The sequence below is a fragment of the Geotrypetes seraphini genome, chromosome 5 (genome assembly GCF_902459505.1).
Source record: "Geotrypetes seraphini chromosome 5, aGeoSer1.1, whole genome shotgun sequence".
In the NCBI taxonomy this organism is placed as follows: Eukaryota; Metazoa; Chordata; class Amphibia; order Gymnophiona; family Dermophiidae; genus Geotrypetes; species Geotrypetes seraphini.
In genome coordinates, this window is record NC_047088.1 from 169039813 (window position 1) to 169058134 (window position 18322).

The 18322-nt window shown below is 42.2% G+C and overlaps 1 protein-coding gene across 2 annotated transcripts in view; it reads right to left on the minus strand.

Annotated features, from left to right (window-relative positions):
* Positions 1-18322, minus strand: part of CPS1 (carbamoyl-phosphate synthase 1) — a 189317-nt gene that overhangs the window by 34628 nt on the left and 136367 nt on the right. For both annotated transcript variants that reach the window (XM_033947173.1, XM_033947172.1), the window contains exons 29-31: positions 12695-12772; positions 9465-9572; positions 5799-5888 (exon numbers count right to left, since the gene is read on the minus strand). In XM_033947173.1, the coding sequence (XP_033803064.1) occupies positions 5799-5888; positions 9465-9572; positions 12695-12772 (276 nt within the window). The remainder of the gene's footprint in view (positions 1-5798; positions 5889-9464; positions 9573-12694; positions 12773-18322) is intronic.

Genomic DNA, 18322 nt, shown 5'->3' on the forward strand with positions numbered 1-18322 from the left:
TGCCAATTATTGATTGAACTGAGTATAAAATCTTGACAAGTGGTTTATAGTGCAGCACCCTGGTATTTGACAAATTCTGAAGAAATATTTGCCAAATCGATCCTTGTGATCACAGTCAGCAATAAGATTATCCATTAAATTAGTGAATGAGATACATTATATGAAAACATGGCTTACAGCTATTTTGGTGGCTGGTCCAACGCTATGGAACACTTTACCAGGTTCTTTAAGATTATGTAATAATTTGAAATAATTTAAAATGTAGTTAAAAACTCATTTGGAATGGGTTTTTTTTTTTTAAAACATTTTATTAGAATGGATGTAGCAGATTCTTTGAATTGTAAATTTGTCTTTTTTGTTTAAAGGACATTCTGGCAGCTAACAGTTCTGAATCAGGTTGTTGGTTGTTTTGGGGGTTTTTTTTTGTAATGTTTATATTATATTACTGTTTTCTATCCCGCCAATACCTATTAGTTCTAGCAGTTTACAAAAAGAATTGGTCTGGGCATTCCCAGGGAGCTTACAAGGTTGAACAGATAGAATGAGCTTAAAAGAATTGATGGAAAGCATGAGCGATGGGATCTGGGGAAGGGTTTATAAGGTTTAGTAATATCATTTGATAAATGTTTTGAAAAGCATAGTTTTCAGTTCTTTCCTGAATGTTTTGTAGTTGATCATCTTGGTCAGTAGTTTGTAGATGTGGTGGTCTATTTTTGTTGCTCTGGTGGCTAGTGGTTCATCATATAATTTTTTGCTTTGTACGCCTTTTACTGGGGGATAGGTGAAGAGAGCCTGTGTTCTCTGTGGTCTTGATACGTTTTTTCTGATTAGGCGGTTGTTTAGGTAGCTAGGACCAGTTCCATTTAGGGCTCTGAATAGGGTGCAGTAGAATTTGTACTTGTATTAGGAGCCAGTGTAAGTCTCAGAAAGCAGTGGTAATGTGATCGTATTTTTTTCAGCAAGTATATCAGTCTGAAAGCTGTGTTTTACACTGTTTGTAATTGTTTTAAAGCAGTGGTCTCAAACTCGTAGCCCGGGGGGCCACATGCGGCCTGCCAGGTACTATTTTGAGGCCCTCGGTATGTTACCATTGTTCTGGAACGTTGCCCGCCTCACTGCTGTAACTTCACGCAAGCGCTTTCCTGAGTCTGTACGTAATTGTGAGGAGGAGTGGAGAGGACAATTGCGTACAGACGCAGGAAAGCGCTTGCATGAGGTTTACAGCAGTGAGGGGGCCAACGTTCCAGAATGTAAGGTAACTATTGGAGGCAGTGCAGCTTGTGCGTGTGTACATAATCTCGTGAACTCTCGCAAAATGCGGCACCTCTCCTGGTGGTGACTGCTTGATGTAAGATGGCGATTGTGTCCGGTGCTGGAGGAGGTGAGAGCTGAAGGCGGTTGCGGATGCGACCACCGGACACTTAAGGCATAAGTTTTCCAGGCACAAATCAGATATTGATTCTCCTTTCTACAAAAAGGCCTAGAGAACTACACCAAAATCTTTTCTCTTGGAGTTGATACTTTAGATTAGAATCTAAATCACAATTTTGCATGAGGTAAAACTCTTTATAGTTTATAAATCTTTCCTTAATTGTTTCTGATCATTTCAGCTATACACAGCCGAAAGCAGTGCAACACGCAGAAAGTGAAAAACTATCTAAATTTCACTTTCTGCGTGTTGCACTGCTTTCAGCTGTGTATAGCTAAAATGATCAGAAGCAATTAAGGAGTTTTATCTCATGCAAAGTTGTCATTTCTTTAATAAGACATTATCTATTTTTTCTGCAGCCCTCCACATACCTACAAATCCAAAATGTGGCCCTGCAAAGGGTTTGAGTTTGAGACCGCTGTTTTAAAGTGTAGGCGGGGCATGACAGGTATAGGATATTACAGTAGTCCAGAAGTCCCAGGCTTAGTGCTTGGACCATGAGTCTGAATTGTTCTTTGTTGACATATTTTCAGATTTTTCTTAGGTTGTACATGGTTGCGAATGCCTTCTGGACCGTTCTGCCGATTTGCAGTTGCATGGTGCAGCCCTTGTCTATCATTATTCCCAGCAGTTTTAGGTTGGGTTGTAAGGGATATAAGATGGAGTTTAATTCTAGGTTCGTTATGGTAGGGGTTTTGTTTTTTTCTAAAAGTAAGAATTGGGTTTTGTCTTGATTCAGCTTTAATTTGTGGTCTCTCATTTATTGTGATGTATTGATGTGATAATATGTTACTGTAATCTGCTTAGGTATTAAGCAAAATAGAAAATTTTAAAATAAATAAAATATACATAGTGCCAGTTCTAAAATGGCATCTTGATGCCAAGATTCCATTATAGAATCAACTTTGGAATGCCCACATGTAGGTGCAACCTCTTACGCAGTGCACCAAGTGACATTCTATAAACTACATGCAAAACTCGGAGACATGCTATGACCCACCCACGCTCTGCCCACGTGTAAGCCCTTCCTTACAGTTAGGTACTGTAGCACTTAGGCACTACCTTATAGAATAGCATCTAGGCCCTGATTCTATAAAAGAGACCTAAAGTTATGCGCCTAGATCGGCATGCCGAGCCAATCTAGGTGCCTCACTATATTTTTTTTTAATTGGCTTACTCAGCGCTGATAATTGAAAGCGCCATTAAAAAACAACTAAAAAATGATTTTAAAGTTTTAATTAGCCAGTAGGTACCTAAGTCGATAGGTGCCTAACACTTCAAGGTAGGCATCTACACTGAGGCGCATGCCAGCAAGTAGGTGTGGTTAGGAGCGGATTCAGAGTGGAGCATGAGCGTGGATTTACTTAAGCGCAGTCATTTAGGCCAAGAAAACCCTGACCTAAAAGGTAGTGGGCCTAAGAATTCAATGCCTATAGACTCCTAAGAATGCTTATTTATTTTATTTATTTATTTAAAACACCTGCAGCCGGCATATCAACCATCTATGCAGATAACAATGATACAAACATAATAAAACAAAACATAGCATACAATAAATAACTTACACATTTGCCTTAAAATAAAAAGCCAAGCGATTACAAATTTACAAAGTAACCAAATTTGAAAAGGCAAGTCGAAAAAAAATAGGCTTTCAAACTTTTCCAAAAAGCCCAAAAATCAGAAGTCAGAGACAGATAGAATCTGGAACCGAGTTCCATAGTAAAGGTCCGGCTACTTGGACCATACGTGATTGATTTGCAACTTTGGTGACAGAACGAAGAGTAGGAACAGCCTAAAAGCTCTATCTTGTGATCTCAAAGAAAGAGAAAGCTGAGGCAGAGAAGCACCACTAGGTGTGATCCTATAAATGACACCAAACGGTACCTAGTACTTAGACGCTGTTATAGAATCAGACCCCTGGTGCACATAAGTGCCTGTCGATAAATGGCATCTTTGATGCGTGTAAATGATGTGTACTTCTAGGTGCCAGTTTATAGAACTGTCCTGTATATAGTATATACACATTCATCTCACCCTCTACAAAAAGAAGGGAAAAAGCATACTGGAGACTATCCAAGTGGCTGACAGCAAACTCAGAACAGCTGTCAGAGTACTTCAGTAAGCAGGGATTGTTTTGCTATGATCCATCTCCCACGCCAATACAACTGCCAGGTAGCAGTTTCACATGCTCAGTTTACCCTGATATTACTGCATCCTATAGGCAGACTCAGCACTTTTCCTATCAGCATATCAGAGTGCCATACAAAGGGGAGTGACGTATCAATGGCAGTGTGACAGCACGCAGTCACACAAGCCAGGCATTTCATGCTCAGCGCCATCCTACATGCAGCCGTAAACAACTGCGATAATGCCACTTACTTTGAGATGATATATATGGATAAAGGAAATGTTGGCAGGAGGGGGACATTGTGGCACAGTGGGTAAACAGAGAGTATGCACTGTCCCCTATCTGAGAGGAGAAACAGTCATCAAATGCATTGGATATGCTGCAGTCTGGGGTTAACTTTATATACCTGGGATTCTTTTAATCTATAAATCTGTTTCCAGCACTACTTGAAATGTGCGCACAGACCACTGTGCAGAAAGCATACTGCAAGCTGTAATGGATACTGCTAACGTGCTGTCTGTCTTTCAAGCCCAAATAGATGCACAACTTAGATGTAATTTTATTTTTAAAAAACAGGTGCATGTTTTTAATTATTTTATTTTAGTATTTATATCTCTCTTATTGCCTAAATAGTTTACATTTATTTAAAATTATAAAATAATAGCCTATGCATAACCTATGCCTATGTTGTGAGTGCAGATATTTATCCCAGCCCTAGAGCTAACATTTACCCCTCCCCCTTTTACAAAACTACAGAAGCGGTTTTTAGCGCATTCCGGTGCAAATGCTCTGCGCTGCTCCTAATGCCCATAGGAAATCTATGAGTGTTGGGAGCAGCACAGAGCATTGAGCATGCTGGCCTGTGCTAAAAACTGCTTTCGCAGTTTTGTAAAAGGGGGGTTAGATAGCGAAACCTAAAAATATTCACACAAGAAATATTACAAATTAATATAATTCAATCACAAGCTGTGTGCCACAGAGACGCTGATGTATATAACACCAGTGCCATTTAATTCCGTATTAAAGGCTTGATCTAAAAAAAATATGTTTTAAGTAAAACTTAAACATTTAAAAAAAAAATTTTCTGCTCGGAGATAATTTGAAAGATGATTCCATAAAACAGGTACAAAGTAAAAAAAAAAAAAAAGCTTTGGCTCAGGTCGACTCCTATCTTGCACTTTTTAAAGATGGAATAACTAATCTATGATCCTGTAAAGATCTCATAAACACTTCACTGTAAGTTTTCTGAGGATAGTGGTCATGCCAGTATGGTGGAATAGTTTGCCAAGAGAGTTACAGTGTAAACAAGGTCTTAGGGAATTTAAGAAGTATGGCTGGTGCAAACAACTTAGACCAACTTGTTAGTTACACTTGTTGTATATATCTAACGTTTAGATAGGTTTAAATATTTTTATGAATGTTCTATTTGTCAAAATTGCCTTGTTTTGATGTTTTTCCTGTTATTGGCAGTATATAAACATTTTAATAAAGAGAAAGGATACAAAGAGGTATTAAAAACAGTAACTCAGAAATGTCTGTCACTTAATATGGGAGAATAAGTTAAAATGTTATTTTGTTGTGATGATTTTATTGTATTTTTTATACTCTGTTGTAAACTGTATGGAGCATATGTTGGATATGTGGTTCATGACTGGAAAAAATATACAGGTATGTGCTTCTCTAGGTACTAAAATCTTTAAGACTTGGCTAAAGTACAAGTCACAATTACCCACAAGAGGTACAAGGGATCTCAAGCGCTCACAGCTAAAAGCCCGACTTCTCTAGGTACTGGCAACTATCATTTTCTTTTTTGTCACAAGATATTATAAAATGTTGAGACATCTCATTTTAACTCCCTTTAGCCCATCATTCTAACAAACATATTGATCCTGGCAAAAAGAGGTTTTGAAGACTGTTAACATTACAGATATTGTAGTGCATGACTCTTCCAAGAACATGTAGGTCCCTTCTTCTGATGTGATGTCTTCTGTATCTAAAGGGTGTTCTCATAAAACTAAGTACAGTACTGTCATGCACAATGCCTTGCATTTAGTACAGAATTATGGGTTAAAATAACTTATGGTAGAAGAAATATTCTTGGCAACCTTAGGTCTTCCTTCTTCCTAACACTGAATTGGCACTAGGCTCAAGATGGACTGAACCATTGAGATGGACATGATTTGCTATAGCAATCACATGACGTCCAATCGTGTCCCAGAATTCAGAATTCAAGTAGCTTACCAGGACATCATTTCCTCGGACCAGGAACTGAACATTGAAAGGACCAGAGATTGAAAAGGCATTTGCAACCTTCTTAGTGGCAATTTTCACCTGCAGCAATGAAAAATAGGACATACCATTAACGTTCATCGATATCTGTGAATCTGTAGTCTTCTGGCAAATATCACTGAAGAGATAAGTCAAGCTGAGTCCTAAAGGGTGTTCCATCAAATGTGCACAACACAGTTTAACCAGAGTATACATTCTGATTACAACTACTCTTACTAGCAGAACTTAAATGATCTGAGCCCATGATCCTTAATTTATCTGTTTCCTGAGTCACAATGTTTCAGGAAGCTAGCAAGTCTCTCCCTGAATTTCTTAGTATGGGAAAAAAAAGGAATCTCCTACCCCTAGTGCAATTCCTCTATTTCAAACATGAGATCTTTTGCTGGTTTCTCCAGATTCTTCTCATATATCTCATCATCTCACCTTTTGGATGCCTCTCCAAACTTCTCCTCTGAGTACACGCTAATAGAAGCCCTATATCTTCATCTCCTCCCTCACATCCTATCATCTCTTTTCTTCTTATTAATGGTGTAAGTGAACTTCTCAGGTAGGGGGCACCTCATTATGTCTCTCTCAAGGCCTGCATAATAGATGCCAACAGGGCAATTGCCCTCGGCAACCATGCTATAGGGGGCACCAAGCCTGCCCATAGCTGAAGAAGGCATATGTAGGGAGATTTTCAAAAGGCAAAAACATCCAAAAACCGATACCTGAATGCTTTTCTCTGCAAAATATCCAAGTGCCGATAATTGAAACAAGAACTTAGATGTTGTGCAGGATGTTCACCCTCCAAAACATCTAACTCAGAAAGGAGCATATTAGAGGCATGTTTTGGGCAGGATATAGGCGGACTATGGGCTGGGTTAGACTTCTCGCTGATGCATTCATTCTGCAGAAACACCAACGTGTCTTTATGTGTATGGTTATTTTATCCATTGACCACCATTGAGATATTGTAGTTGTGCTGACTGTATGCCATGATTTGGCCTTTAATTTGTTCCCTCATTGCTTGCTTACTCGACTAAGCTCCAGTGTCCCATGAGGATGGCATATTTGTATTCCGAAACTAGGATCCTTGTTGGGACATGCTTAAATCTATACCAGGGGTCCCCAAAGTCCCTCCTTGAGGGCCAAATCCAGTCGGGTTTTCAGGATTTCCCCAATGAATATGCATTGAAAAGCAGTGCATGCACATAGATCTCATGCATATTCATTGGGGAAATCCTGAAAACCCGACTGGATTCTGCCCTCAAGGATGGACTTTGGGGACCCCTGATCTATACAATAAATTGATGCTGTTGGTTTGGACATCATACTTGCCTTTCTTGTTATTTTTGTTCCTTTTTTGAGGCAAGTCACTTTTCTTCTTTTTTGGTGGTTCTGAGTTATACTTGGACATTTTGTGACAATAATCAAACCATTTTCAGGATTTCCTAGACCTAAACGGAACTTAGACGTTCCAAACTAAACCTGTTTTAAAAACATCTAAATGCAAGCACCTAAACTGATCAGATGACCACTGGAAGGATTAAGTAATGACCCTCCCCCCACTCCCCCAGTGGGCACTCACCCCCTCCTGCCCAACAAAATCTAAATGAAAAAGAACATACCTGTCTCTAGAACAGCACCACCAGGTATAGGAAAGCCTACTAGAGTAGCACACAGCTGTCTTAAGTAGCTATTGAGGGGGCTAGTGAACCACAAAGAGTAAGAGCCAGGTCCATAAAACATTCTAACCACTACATTTATGGTGGAAAGTGTGAAGCCACAGAAACATTCAAATTAGAAACATCCAAATCTAGATCATTTAGACGTGGGAGGGGCCAGCATTGTAATGGACTGGCCACATAGACATCCCAATAGAGCAGTGGGGCATCTTAGAGGGCACTGCTGTGAACTTCACATAAAGCAGGGGTGTCCAATGTCGGTCCTCGAGGGCCGCAATCCAGTCGGGTTTTCAGGATTTCCCCAATGAATATGCATTGAAAGCAGTGCATGCACATAGATCTCATGCATATTCATTGGGGAAATCCTGAAAACCTGACTGGATTGCGGCCCTCGAGGACCGACATTGGACACCCCTGACATAAAGGGTGTCAGAAGTATAATCTCACCATAACTCCCTAAAAATGTATGGTAAGCCCTACAAAACTCCCCCAAAGCCTACTATAACCATGGCTGCAGTTAGCACTTACCATATTTGCCAGCGTATAGGATGCAGCGGCATATAAGATGTGCCCCCTTTTTAATACACATTTTAAAGAAAAAAAATACTGATGTTTGTGTACAGTGCCCCCTCCCCTGTAAAGCTCTGCACCCAGCCCCTCCGTGCCAAGCACTGCTCACAGCCCCCTTCCCTCCAAGGCGTTTCACTCTGTCCCCCCTCCCTGCCCTGTCTGTCCAACCTCCTCTGCCGCTGGAATCCCTGGTGGTCCAGAGGTGAAGCGTGCAGGAGCGAGCTTTCCGCGCTCCTGCACCGTTGCTAATCTGGTTGTTTGTTCGCTGCCATGGCTGCCCCGAATTTTGGCTTCTTCAGCCGCTGAGTGGTACTGAGCAGGGGCGCGTTTTGGTGCTGCTGCTCAGCGCTGAGCAGCTTCCTGAATGGCTCCCACAAATTATCACAAGTGCTTCTATATTAGGCTTGTTTGGCTAATCTTATGTGGATTGCATTGAATAACCCTGTGACACAGGTGGACATGCCAAAACATGTGTTGTGTCCTTTAATAAATAGATTTTTGATTGCTCGGAACATGAAGATCCCTTGTGCTCCACTTACATGCATATCTGCGGCATTTAGGCATGAACACTTAAACCAGCTCTACGGCTGGCCCAAGTGCTTGCATCTAAATTATAGGCTTGAATTTTAGTTGTTAATCTAGCATTCGAAAAAGGAAAATGCACATCTACTTTCCTTTATACAATAGGACTAAATATAGGAGCACACTTATAGAATTGTCCCCATAGTTATTAGGGGGCTCTAGCGCTTTTAGAATAAAGAAAATACCAAGTAGAGTAGTTTAGAAGAATGTGTTGTGTTGTTATAACATCCTCCCAGGGAAAGCTGCCATGGAAGTGGTGTAGTAAGAGGAATTGGGGGGGAGGTGAACCGCCCCGAACGCCATTTCGGTGGGGGCACCAGCACCTCTCCTTCTCTCTGTCTTTCCCTGCACCTCCCCCGCCACATGTGCACCTTCCCTCCCCCCACCCCCATACCTCTAATTCTTCACCGACGCGTGCAGCATCTCCAACCTGCCGCTTGCGCCAGCTACGGCTCTCCCTCTAAAGTCACTTCCTGATTGCGGGACCTGGAAGTGACATCAGAGATTGAGCCGAGGCCGGCACGGGCAGCAGGTTGGAGATGCTGCTTGCACCGGCAAAGTTAAAAAGAGGTGGAGAAGAGGGCAGGGACACCACTGCCCTGGGCACCTCCTACCTTTGCTACACCACTGTGCCATGGTATTTTCCTTCTACAGAGATACACTCTGTTAGGAGAGATCCAAACAGGACACTAACTAACATTTATAACCAGTTTGAAAATGGCTTCCAAATGCACTTGGTAGCTCTGCTAATGAGATCTGACTTGTATTATCTTTTGTAACATGAGCATGAAACTCTAACCTTTTCCAGTGCGCCTTGACTGATGGTCTGTGTTGGCAGCATCAAGGTGGCATCCCCAGAATGAACGCCCGCATCCTCCACATGTTCAGAAATTGCATGGCAAATGACCTGTGAGAAAAGAGATCCCTCATCAGTCCCTCAGCAGGACATGCCGCTCTCCACACCGCTGTGCCAAGGAAAAGCACAGGATAAACCTGCAGAACAGATGCTTGCCACAGGAGAAAACCCAGAAACAAAGAAAATAAACACTCTGCAGGTTGTTGAGCAATTAATAGGCCCAGTGGGATGGTATAAATGCAGAAGCCTGAAAGAAGGCTTACTTTTTCCATATGAAATGTTAAATAGATGTAAAAAAAGAACATGAATATTTAAAAAAAAAAAAAAAAATCTGTACAATAGAGCCAACCCAGCGGCTCAAAAACCAGTACTGAGCACTACCATCTGGATGACCTGGTTTATCTTCCTGGGTCTGGACTGGCCAGGCCAGGGTTAAGGATGTCCTATAGGTTGCATTTAAAGCTGCTGGAAAGTGAAGGAGGCAGAGGAACAGGGAGAGGAGAGACCCTCAGACATCTTTAGCAGTAAAACTTAGGGGTCAAATTGAGAGTCCACATTAGTCAGGTTCTGGAGAGATACATGGTTTGTGGCCCTGATCAAGAACCTTTGCTGCAATGGCTCTGTTTATTTTTATCATTGCATATTGCTTTGCTGTGCTATAATGAAACAAAGCAAGTCAATAAACTAAATAAACAGAAATCAAATGATGGTGTTGAACACAGACAAACATACATTAATAGGACACAGAAATGATGGGAAAAACCTGCTTACAGTATTAAAAACATAATAAACTTTAGAAATATCATGGGGAGAGGTCTGGGGTCATGAATTTGATATACTGCCTTTCTGTACTACAACCAAAGCAGTTTAAAAAAATATATATATATATATATTTCCAATTATATATATATATATATATATATATATATTTCCAATTATATATATATATATATATATATATATATATATATATATATATTTCCAATTATATATATATATATATATATATATTTCCAATTATATATATATATATATTTCCAATTTTCTATACCATTCTCTCAAGGGAACTCAGAATGGTTTACATGAATTTATTCAGGTACTCAAGCATTTTTCCCTGTCTGTCCTGGGGTAATGGGGAATTAAGTGACTTGCCCAGGGTCACAAGGAGCAGTATGAATTTGAACCCACAATCTGAGGGTGCTAAGGCTGTAGTTTAACCACTGTGCCACACACTCCCCATTATACAGGTGCTCTCTCTGTCCCTAGTGGACTCCCAATCTAAGTTTTTATACTTGGGGCATTGGAGGGTTAAGTGACTTACCCAAGGTCATAAGGAGCTGCAGTGAGAATCAGCTCACTGCAGTAACCATTAGGCTACTCCTCCACTCCAAAATATTACAACCCAACAAACACATGGGAGTAGAGAAATAGAGGAATGGACTGAAAACCAGGGAAGACAAAATTCAAATCCCATCGACGCCCATTGTGATTCTGGGTAAATCACTTAACCACCCATTGCCTCAGCAAAAAGCAGGCTGTAAGCCCTCTGGAGACAGGGTAAAAACTTGCTGAATATAAGCATTGCCATAGTGAGACAGGCAAAATCCATCAAGGCCAGTATCCTATTTCCAACAATGACCAATGAAGGTTCATGCAGAGCAGGCATTAGGGGGAAGCAAACAGGGCAGTTGCCTTGGGCCCCAAGGCTCTGGGGGGCTCCCGTGGTCCAACATGTCTTCCCCCTTCTTTCCGCACCGGTCCCATGTTGCCCTCACCTTCTGTCTCACTGAAAAATCCGCCAACCTCGGCAGTGATTCCTCTTCTTGCTTTCCGTCTGCTGCTGTCCACCCAGGTGGAAATATGAAGTTTCGTGATTGGGGAACGGACTGTGGCAGATGGAAAGCAAGAAGAAGAGCCACAGGCAATGCTTCTTTGAATCACTACCCAGGCTGGCGGGTTTTTCAGTGAGAGTGAAAGTGAGGACAGCAACAGACCGGCGCATAGAAAAGAGGGAGAGCATGCTGGGCCGAAGAAGCCCCCTAGATTAACTTTTTTTTTTTTTTTTTTTTAAGTACAAGGGGGAGAGTATTAAAAGAACTGCCAGAATGAGTGTGTGGGGAGAGCTTAAGGGGCCAGAAAGAGAGGAGAGAGAGAGAGAGATGGTGGGCAATGAACTGAAGGGAGAGAAGTTGAATCTGTGGAAAGAGATACTTGAAGAGAGGATTGTTGGGAAGAGAAAGGGAGAGATGGTGGACCTGGGGAAGGGAGGAAGGGAGGTAGGGAGAGATATGGGATGGGGGGGCAGTTGGGAAGAGAAAGGGAGAGAAGTTGGACCTGGGGATGGAAGGGCTTTTAACTGGGTCTTGAACACTGCCTGAGACGGATGGGGAGATAAGTGAAGAGAGATAGTGAGGGGCAGCTGAGTGGGTGCATTTGTAGGTCAGTAAGAGTTTGAATTGTAGTCTGAAACAGATGGGAAGCTAATGAAGTGACTTTAGGAGAAGGGTACCGTGAGTATAGTGACTCTCCCAGAATATAAGTCATGCAGCCGAATTCTAGGCGGATTGGAGGAGAGTGAGATGGCTAAGTGGAAGGCCCGAGAGTAGCGAGTTGCAGTAGTCTAAGCACAAGGTGATGAGGGCGTGGATAAGTGTTTTGGTAGTGTGCTCAGAAAGGAAGGGTCAGATTTTGGTAATATTATAGAGGAAGAAGTGGTAGGTTTTAGCAATATGTTACAAAATGGGCAGCAACTGTGAGAGGCGCGTCGCTACAACCGTTGTAGTGACGAATCTCTCACTGTTGCCACTCATTTTGTAATACTGCAGTATTTCAAATATGCTATAAGGCTCCTTTTGTTATGAGTTTAGCTCACTCAGGATTTATCATAAGGCTTATGTTGAATCCTGACACAGGCTTTTTAGCAGAAACATGGCCGTGTCGAATCCTCCTTATTTAATATCCTTGATATTAAAGACTGTTCTTGTTTTCAGCATTTACTGGTGTCTTTTGATTTTTGATACCCCACTTTTTTGACTTTTTGTATTACATTTTAAAGCAACATTAATGTATCCAAAGGTTGTCTTCCTAATAATTCAAGAATGATAATGCTGAAGAAAGCGAAATTAACATATGTCAGTAAGAAAAATTAAAAATGTAACAAAGGCTATCCTTACTTTTCCTTCCTTGGCAACAGCATCCATTTCAACTTCTCGAGCACCCTGAATGAATCTGGTGATGACCACTGGGTGTTCCTATCAAAACAGATCACAACAAGAATCAAATACATTGAACAATGCAAAATTCAAATCTTTCAGCAGATTATTCAGTGCCTAGATCAGGGATAAAGAGAAAAGTCAGCTTCTGGGAAAATCCACATACAACATTCAAATCGTGCACTCAGCACTTGGTGCTCTACCCCCCTGTCCTGAACACAAAGACACTACACAAGCGTTTTCAACTAGTGTGGAATTTTATTAGGCCGCAGCCATAACAGCACTATTACATCACAACTGTCATCAACTGAGCAGAATAACCAATCAGGTATGACCACCACATGATCAGGTGCACAGCATATGCCTCTCCATCCTCTCCGAATGTGGGTTGCCGTAACAGCTTCCCTTGCTCGCTGGACCTATCCCGTTCAAGGATGTGTCCTCTCATCAGCAGTACGTTGCTGTGAAGATCATGGCCTGGCCGCGTTGGGGCCAGTAGGTGGCTGCCGCTCCAGGCAGAAGAACACACCCGATCCGCTCTCACGCGCCCGGGCGGCTGGGACACCGCAATGGGCCCCGTCGGAGCCACACCGCCGCGTACACCGCCCAGTCATGGGCCCAGGGCACGGACTGCACCCGTCAGCGGCCGGCCGGAGATTCCCCTTGCCGTGCGCGGCGGCTCCCCCGAGACGCTCCTATCTCGCAGGATCCGAGGGAGCGTCTCGGCGGGCCCTGCCAGGCCGCGACACAACAACGGAGAGCCGGGGGTGTGAGCTGCGCGTCGCACGAGCCGGCGATGCCCGTGGGGAGACAAACCCGGCAACTAGGAGACACGTTGCCATGGTCTCCCGCGATCTCCCCTCCGCTCCCAATGGATCGGGGACCGCTCCCTGCCGCATGTGCAGCGGCCCCACGTCCCAGACACTGGAGTCGGAGGCGCCCAAAGGACGCCCTGCCAGCCTCCCGCTTCGCGGGAGCGCTCCAGCCAGATGAGAGACAAATCCATTGCTGCCGTGGGTGAGCGGAAGGGAAGCCGCGTCCGCCTCATGTGAAGCCGGATCGAAAGGGGCGATCTCCCCTCCGCTCACCCCTAATCTATCCTACCCCCCCTTCCCCCCCCTCTCGACCTTGCCGATTGGCCCCAAGGCTTCGGCCGATTTGTGATCGCTCCTCCCTATGTGGTTCGGAGCTTGTTCTCTCTTTTGGTTTCTTTGGTTCAACCGACTGCTTAATTGAATTGTGCTAAGACCTAAAGATTTTCTCACATTTGCGCCACACTGAAATCTGTTTGGCTAAAATTCAGCTCAGACATTCCACTTCTCCAGACATTCCACATTCCACTTCACCTCCCAGTGTTTCCACAGCCTGTTTTCCTTGGCCATAGCCTCTCCTATTTTAAAAGCAACGGTGTTCTTATCTTTGGGACTCACTCATAAATAACAGTCCTTCCTAAGCTCAGTGTTGGTGTGTCCTTTTGGCCCAATTTTTATGTCATGCTGCCAAATTAAACCTGCTCAGATTTTTCTGAGAAATTTTGGATTGAATTGAATAATTAACTTCAAATTCTACTGAATGTCAACAAACTACATTTGAATTGTGATCGTGCTGTACTTAGCAATCACTTACAAGTATATGTTGACCTGTAGGCTGTGAATTTCTGTTTTACAGTTTGTATAGTGGAAGCTTTCAGAGGTATAGTGGAAACAATTTTCAGAGGTGGAACAAAATTAAAATCCTTTGCTTCTTTACTCAAATAGACAATATGGCCATAGATCTTCTCTCAATTAAAATATGTTAATGACTTGTATAATACTGTATAAAGGGCAGAAAATTCAACCTTCCTAGCTATTGTTAGTCACTTCTTCAGACCCATGTGCTAAAATAGTGTAATCGTCAGTGGAAATAAAGTATGATCAAGCTGTGGTGGCCAGCATTTTCTCTAAATGTTGGCTGCTGCAGTTAAAGATAAACTGGTTATTCAGTGCTAGATATCCAAATATCACTGCTTATCAATGGTGCCTGGTTGGCCGTGATATTTAGCAATAGAGCTGTCTTAGCATGATTCTGTTAGCTACCTGGTGAGCAGTTTGAACCAACCTCCATCTCCACTCAGGCTCCACCCACACATCACTCTGGTACTCTCTGGTTAGTGCCAGACCAGTCAGAGGAAATATTCATGTCACTATCTGATTGATGCCACTGAATATCCCTCTTACCAGCAATTATCTGTTTAGCAGCACCTACTAGTTAGATAAATGCTTTTGAATATCAGCCTTAATATTTCCAATAGAGCAATACAGACTAGACTAATTTGAGCTAATAGATAGATAGATATCTATCTATTTATGCTATATATCTATGTATCTCATTAGATAGTTATACGAGGGAGTGCTGAAAAGTTCTCAGCCAACCAAGAAGAGAATAACATAGATATGGTTCAATCAATGATCTGAAATAACGTCAAAACATAGAATTTCGTTTCTGCAAATTGGCACTCAATGAAATAGGATAACGCTCTTTTCAGCTACAGTGGCAAAATAACACTCAGAATTTAGGAAGTTGATTGGTTGGGCTGAGAACCTTTCAGCACTCTCTCATATGTCCATCTATAGTCAGATAGATGTATATATATCGTAGATATAGAATCTGTATCTGGGGCTGTGCATTTGTGAGCATGCATTCAGTTTGTTTGGGCCCTTAAAAATTTCAAGTGCCCACATTGATGAATTGCCACATGTATGTTGAATGGAGCATATTATTATACATGCTTAGAAAAACAAATAAGTCATATGAAAATGAAAAGAATGCCCTAAAGTTTGGAAAAATTCATTTTAAATGAGCAAAAATAGAACTTTTTTTGGTTGTGCACATCCTTCAAACATACAGATATAGGTACATAACGGATTACAGTCTACTGTCTTCACCTCATTGATTATAATTTCTTTCCTCCAAAAATATGCACCTATTATATATGCACTCATAAACACCACACTGGGAACAATCTGATCACCCTACCCAACACCAAACAGATTTCTGCTGTTATGAATAAAACATCAATCAAAAGGCTAAAACTGTTTACTTTGACGCTTCTTCTCATCTATCAAGCTCTTCCATGCAGGTCTTCACTCCCACTCCTCTGCCAACATTCCTACAAAGGCTCCCCAGGCCACCAGAATACCATTAAAGAATAATATCAGATATAAGTGAAACCTGAAAGACGATCCTGATCACTAAGAACTTTTTGGCAGAAAACAAAAGAATGCCCTGTCTGAAAGGAACCCTACTGAATGACATGCGCAAGCCCCATCAGTTATTAAGAGCTTCTGAAGTATCCTGTCTATCGGCTTTGAAATTCCTAGGGCTCCGCTATTCCATATTTCATTCTCCTCACGATCAAACGCTTCCCCATGAAAAGACCAGCCCCCAAATAAGTTTTTGAAATAATTTTAAAAAGGAGCTATAGCTGCTTTCAACTGTATTTCAAGCTCGGCGGATCGATGTATCCACTGAGTAAATATGAAGGCCAGAACACTGTTTGTGCCAAGGAATAAACAGCCAAGAAAGGAGAAGTGGGGGGAATCAGTGAGTCACTGCAAAACCTTACAGTTGTATTCATTTAAGAATGAGGTAGGGGAAATCGATGGCGCTGCAACATCTCTGTATGAAATGTGAGCTGCTGACAAAGGCAAAGTGGCATGATCAGGAAATAAAATAAGATGAAATAAAAGTTACAGCTATCAAGGCAGCTGAGTGGGTTAATGAGGATCATAGATGGATGGCACTCTGGTGCAATAAATATAACTCAGGGAGTGTCTAACACGGAGCAATATGCCAGATTAATCAGGCCTCCTTCTGTTCTGGAAGAGGAAAAGGTTTAGAGATGAATGGAAGGAAATGGGGGATGTCTACAAGAGAAAGCCTCCTTGTGAATTTTAGCATTAGGACTATCGCTGGCCTTTTGAGAGTCCTTTTTTCTCTTTGTGTGCCCCACTCTATCCAGCTACAAATGGAGGACAACAATAAAATAAAGGGTAAGATTCTAAAGCAGGGATCATAACACTGAGTCGTCCATCATACAGATTTAAATATTATTACTATAGCATTTTCACAGCACTGTAAACCAGGGTGTTTTACAACTGCATGTACACAGGTAAAATGAGTCCCTGTCTCAGAGATCTTACAATCTAATGGAACAGAGGATCAAAATGCTCAAAATAAGTTACACAGATAAATTGTCCTGTCTGATAGCTGCACCGCTCTACCCTAAAAAGGAGGAATGGGCTTTCACAGAGTGTGTGCTTTATGCTGGGTTAGAAAGTTATGGAGCAATTCTTTAACTTGGAGCCAAGATATAGGCACCACAGTGGGGCGTGATTAGCACCAATTCTATAATGGCTTCAGGGAGCTCTAAAACTGCTGTACTCGCGGCACACTGAGAATCTCGTCACGGCACACAAAGCCACATTAGCATGCCAAAATATAGGCGTGCTACTTAATGACAGGTCAGTCACTGGTGTAAGCTGACATGCAACTAATAGTACTCTATAAGATGTGTGCATTGCTTGGCGACATGCCTATGGTTTGCCCATGCTCTGCCCATGTGTATGTTCCCTTGCAGTTATGATACTATAAAAGATGCCTAAAGTTAGGTGTACCTAGCCAATCTAGGTGCCAAACAATTATTTAAAAGCTTAATTGGAGGAAAATGGGAATGGATGGGGAGGAGCTTATCTAAGATGGCTGCTTGAAGAGCTCACAGAGATTTCCTTTCCTGGTGAAGAGGAAATCAAAGATCTGGATTTTCCCGGCTGAATCCGCAAATGTTGCCTCATTAACAGGACTAATAGATGCCTTTGTTGAATGGAGTTATGGTGCGCAACGCCTGGAGGGAGCTTCGGCAGGAAAAGACACACTGGCAGAGGCGTGCACATCCTCCATCGAAGGCATCACCTTGTCTCCAGAAGAACGGAGCCCACCAACACAACCTCTATATGGGGGCAGTATGGAAGCTGTACCAGATTGAAGTATTTCACCTTTGCACCAATGCTGTGGGACCAGAGAGGAGTCCGCAGCTGTTTCGGAGCAGGATGGGTCAGCTGAATTGTCGGTGGATGAATTGAAGCAACAACATGGAATGGAACTTGCAAAAGTTTTTCCATCAACTGTGGGTTCAGGTACTCAAATTTCCTTAGAAGGTACCAGAATAGATGTTACTCCCTGCAAAGACCGAAGGTCTTTAATTTGGAGTCTATTTGGGAGGCTATTTCTACACTGCAACTCTGGGTAACCAGATACATGCACTTTCCTATCAACTTTGGGAAATAGATCTTTGGATTATGAGACCAGGTTGAACACATTAGAGGCTCAAGCTTTGACATGGGTGAAAGACAGTGGGAGGTTACATTTAAAGCAGGAGGTGTCTGAGAACGCTGTCAGAAAATATAACCTCAGGATTATGAACTTTCCTAAAGCATTTTCAGTTAATGCTCAAGGAAAGCATCAAAACTACCAGAATTACAGATGTAAGATACACCGGGGAATCCCTTTGGGTTAACCTGGCCAGAGGGAATGAAAAATGCCTATACCTTG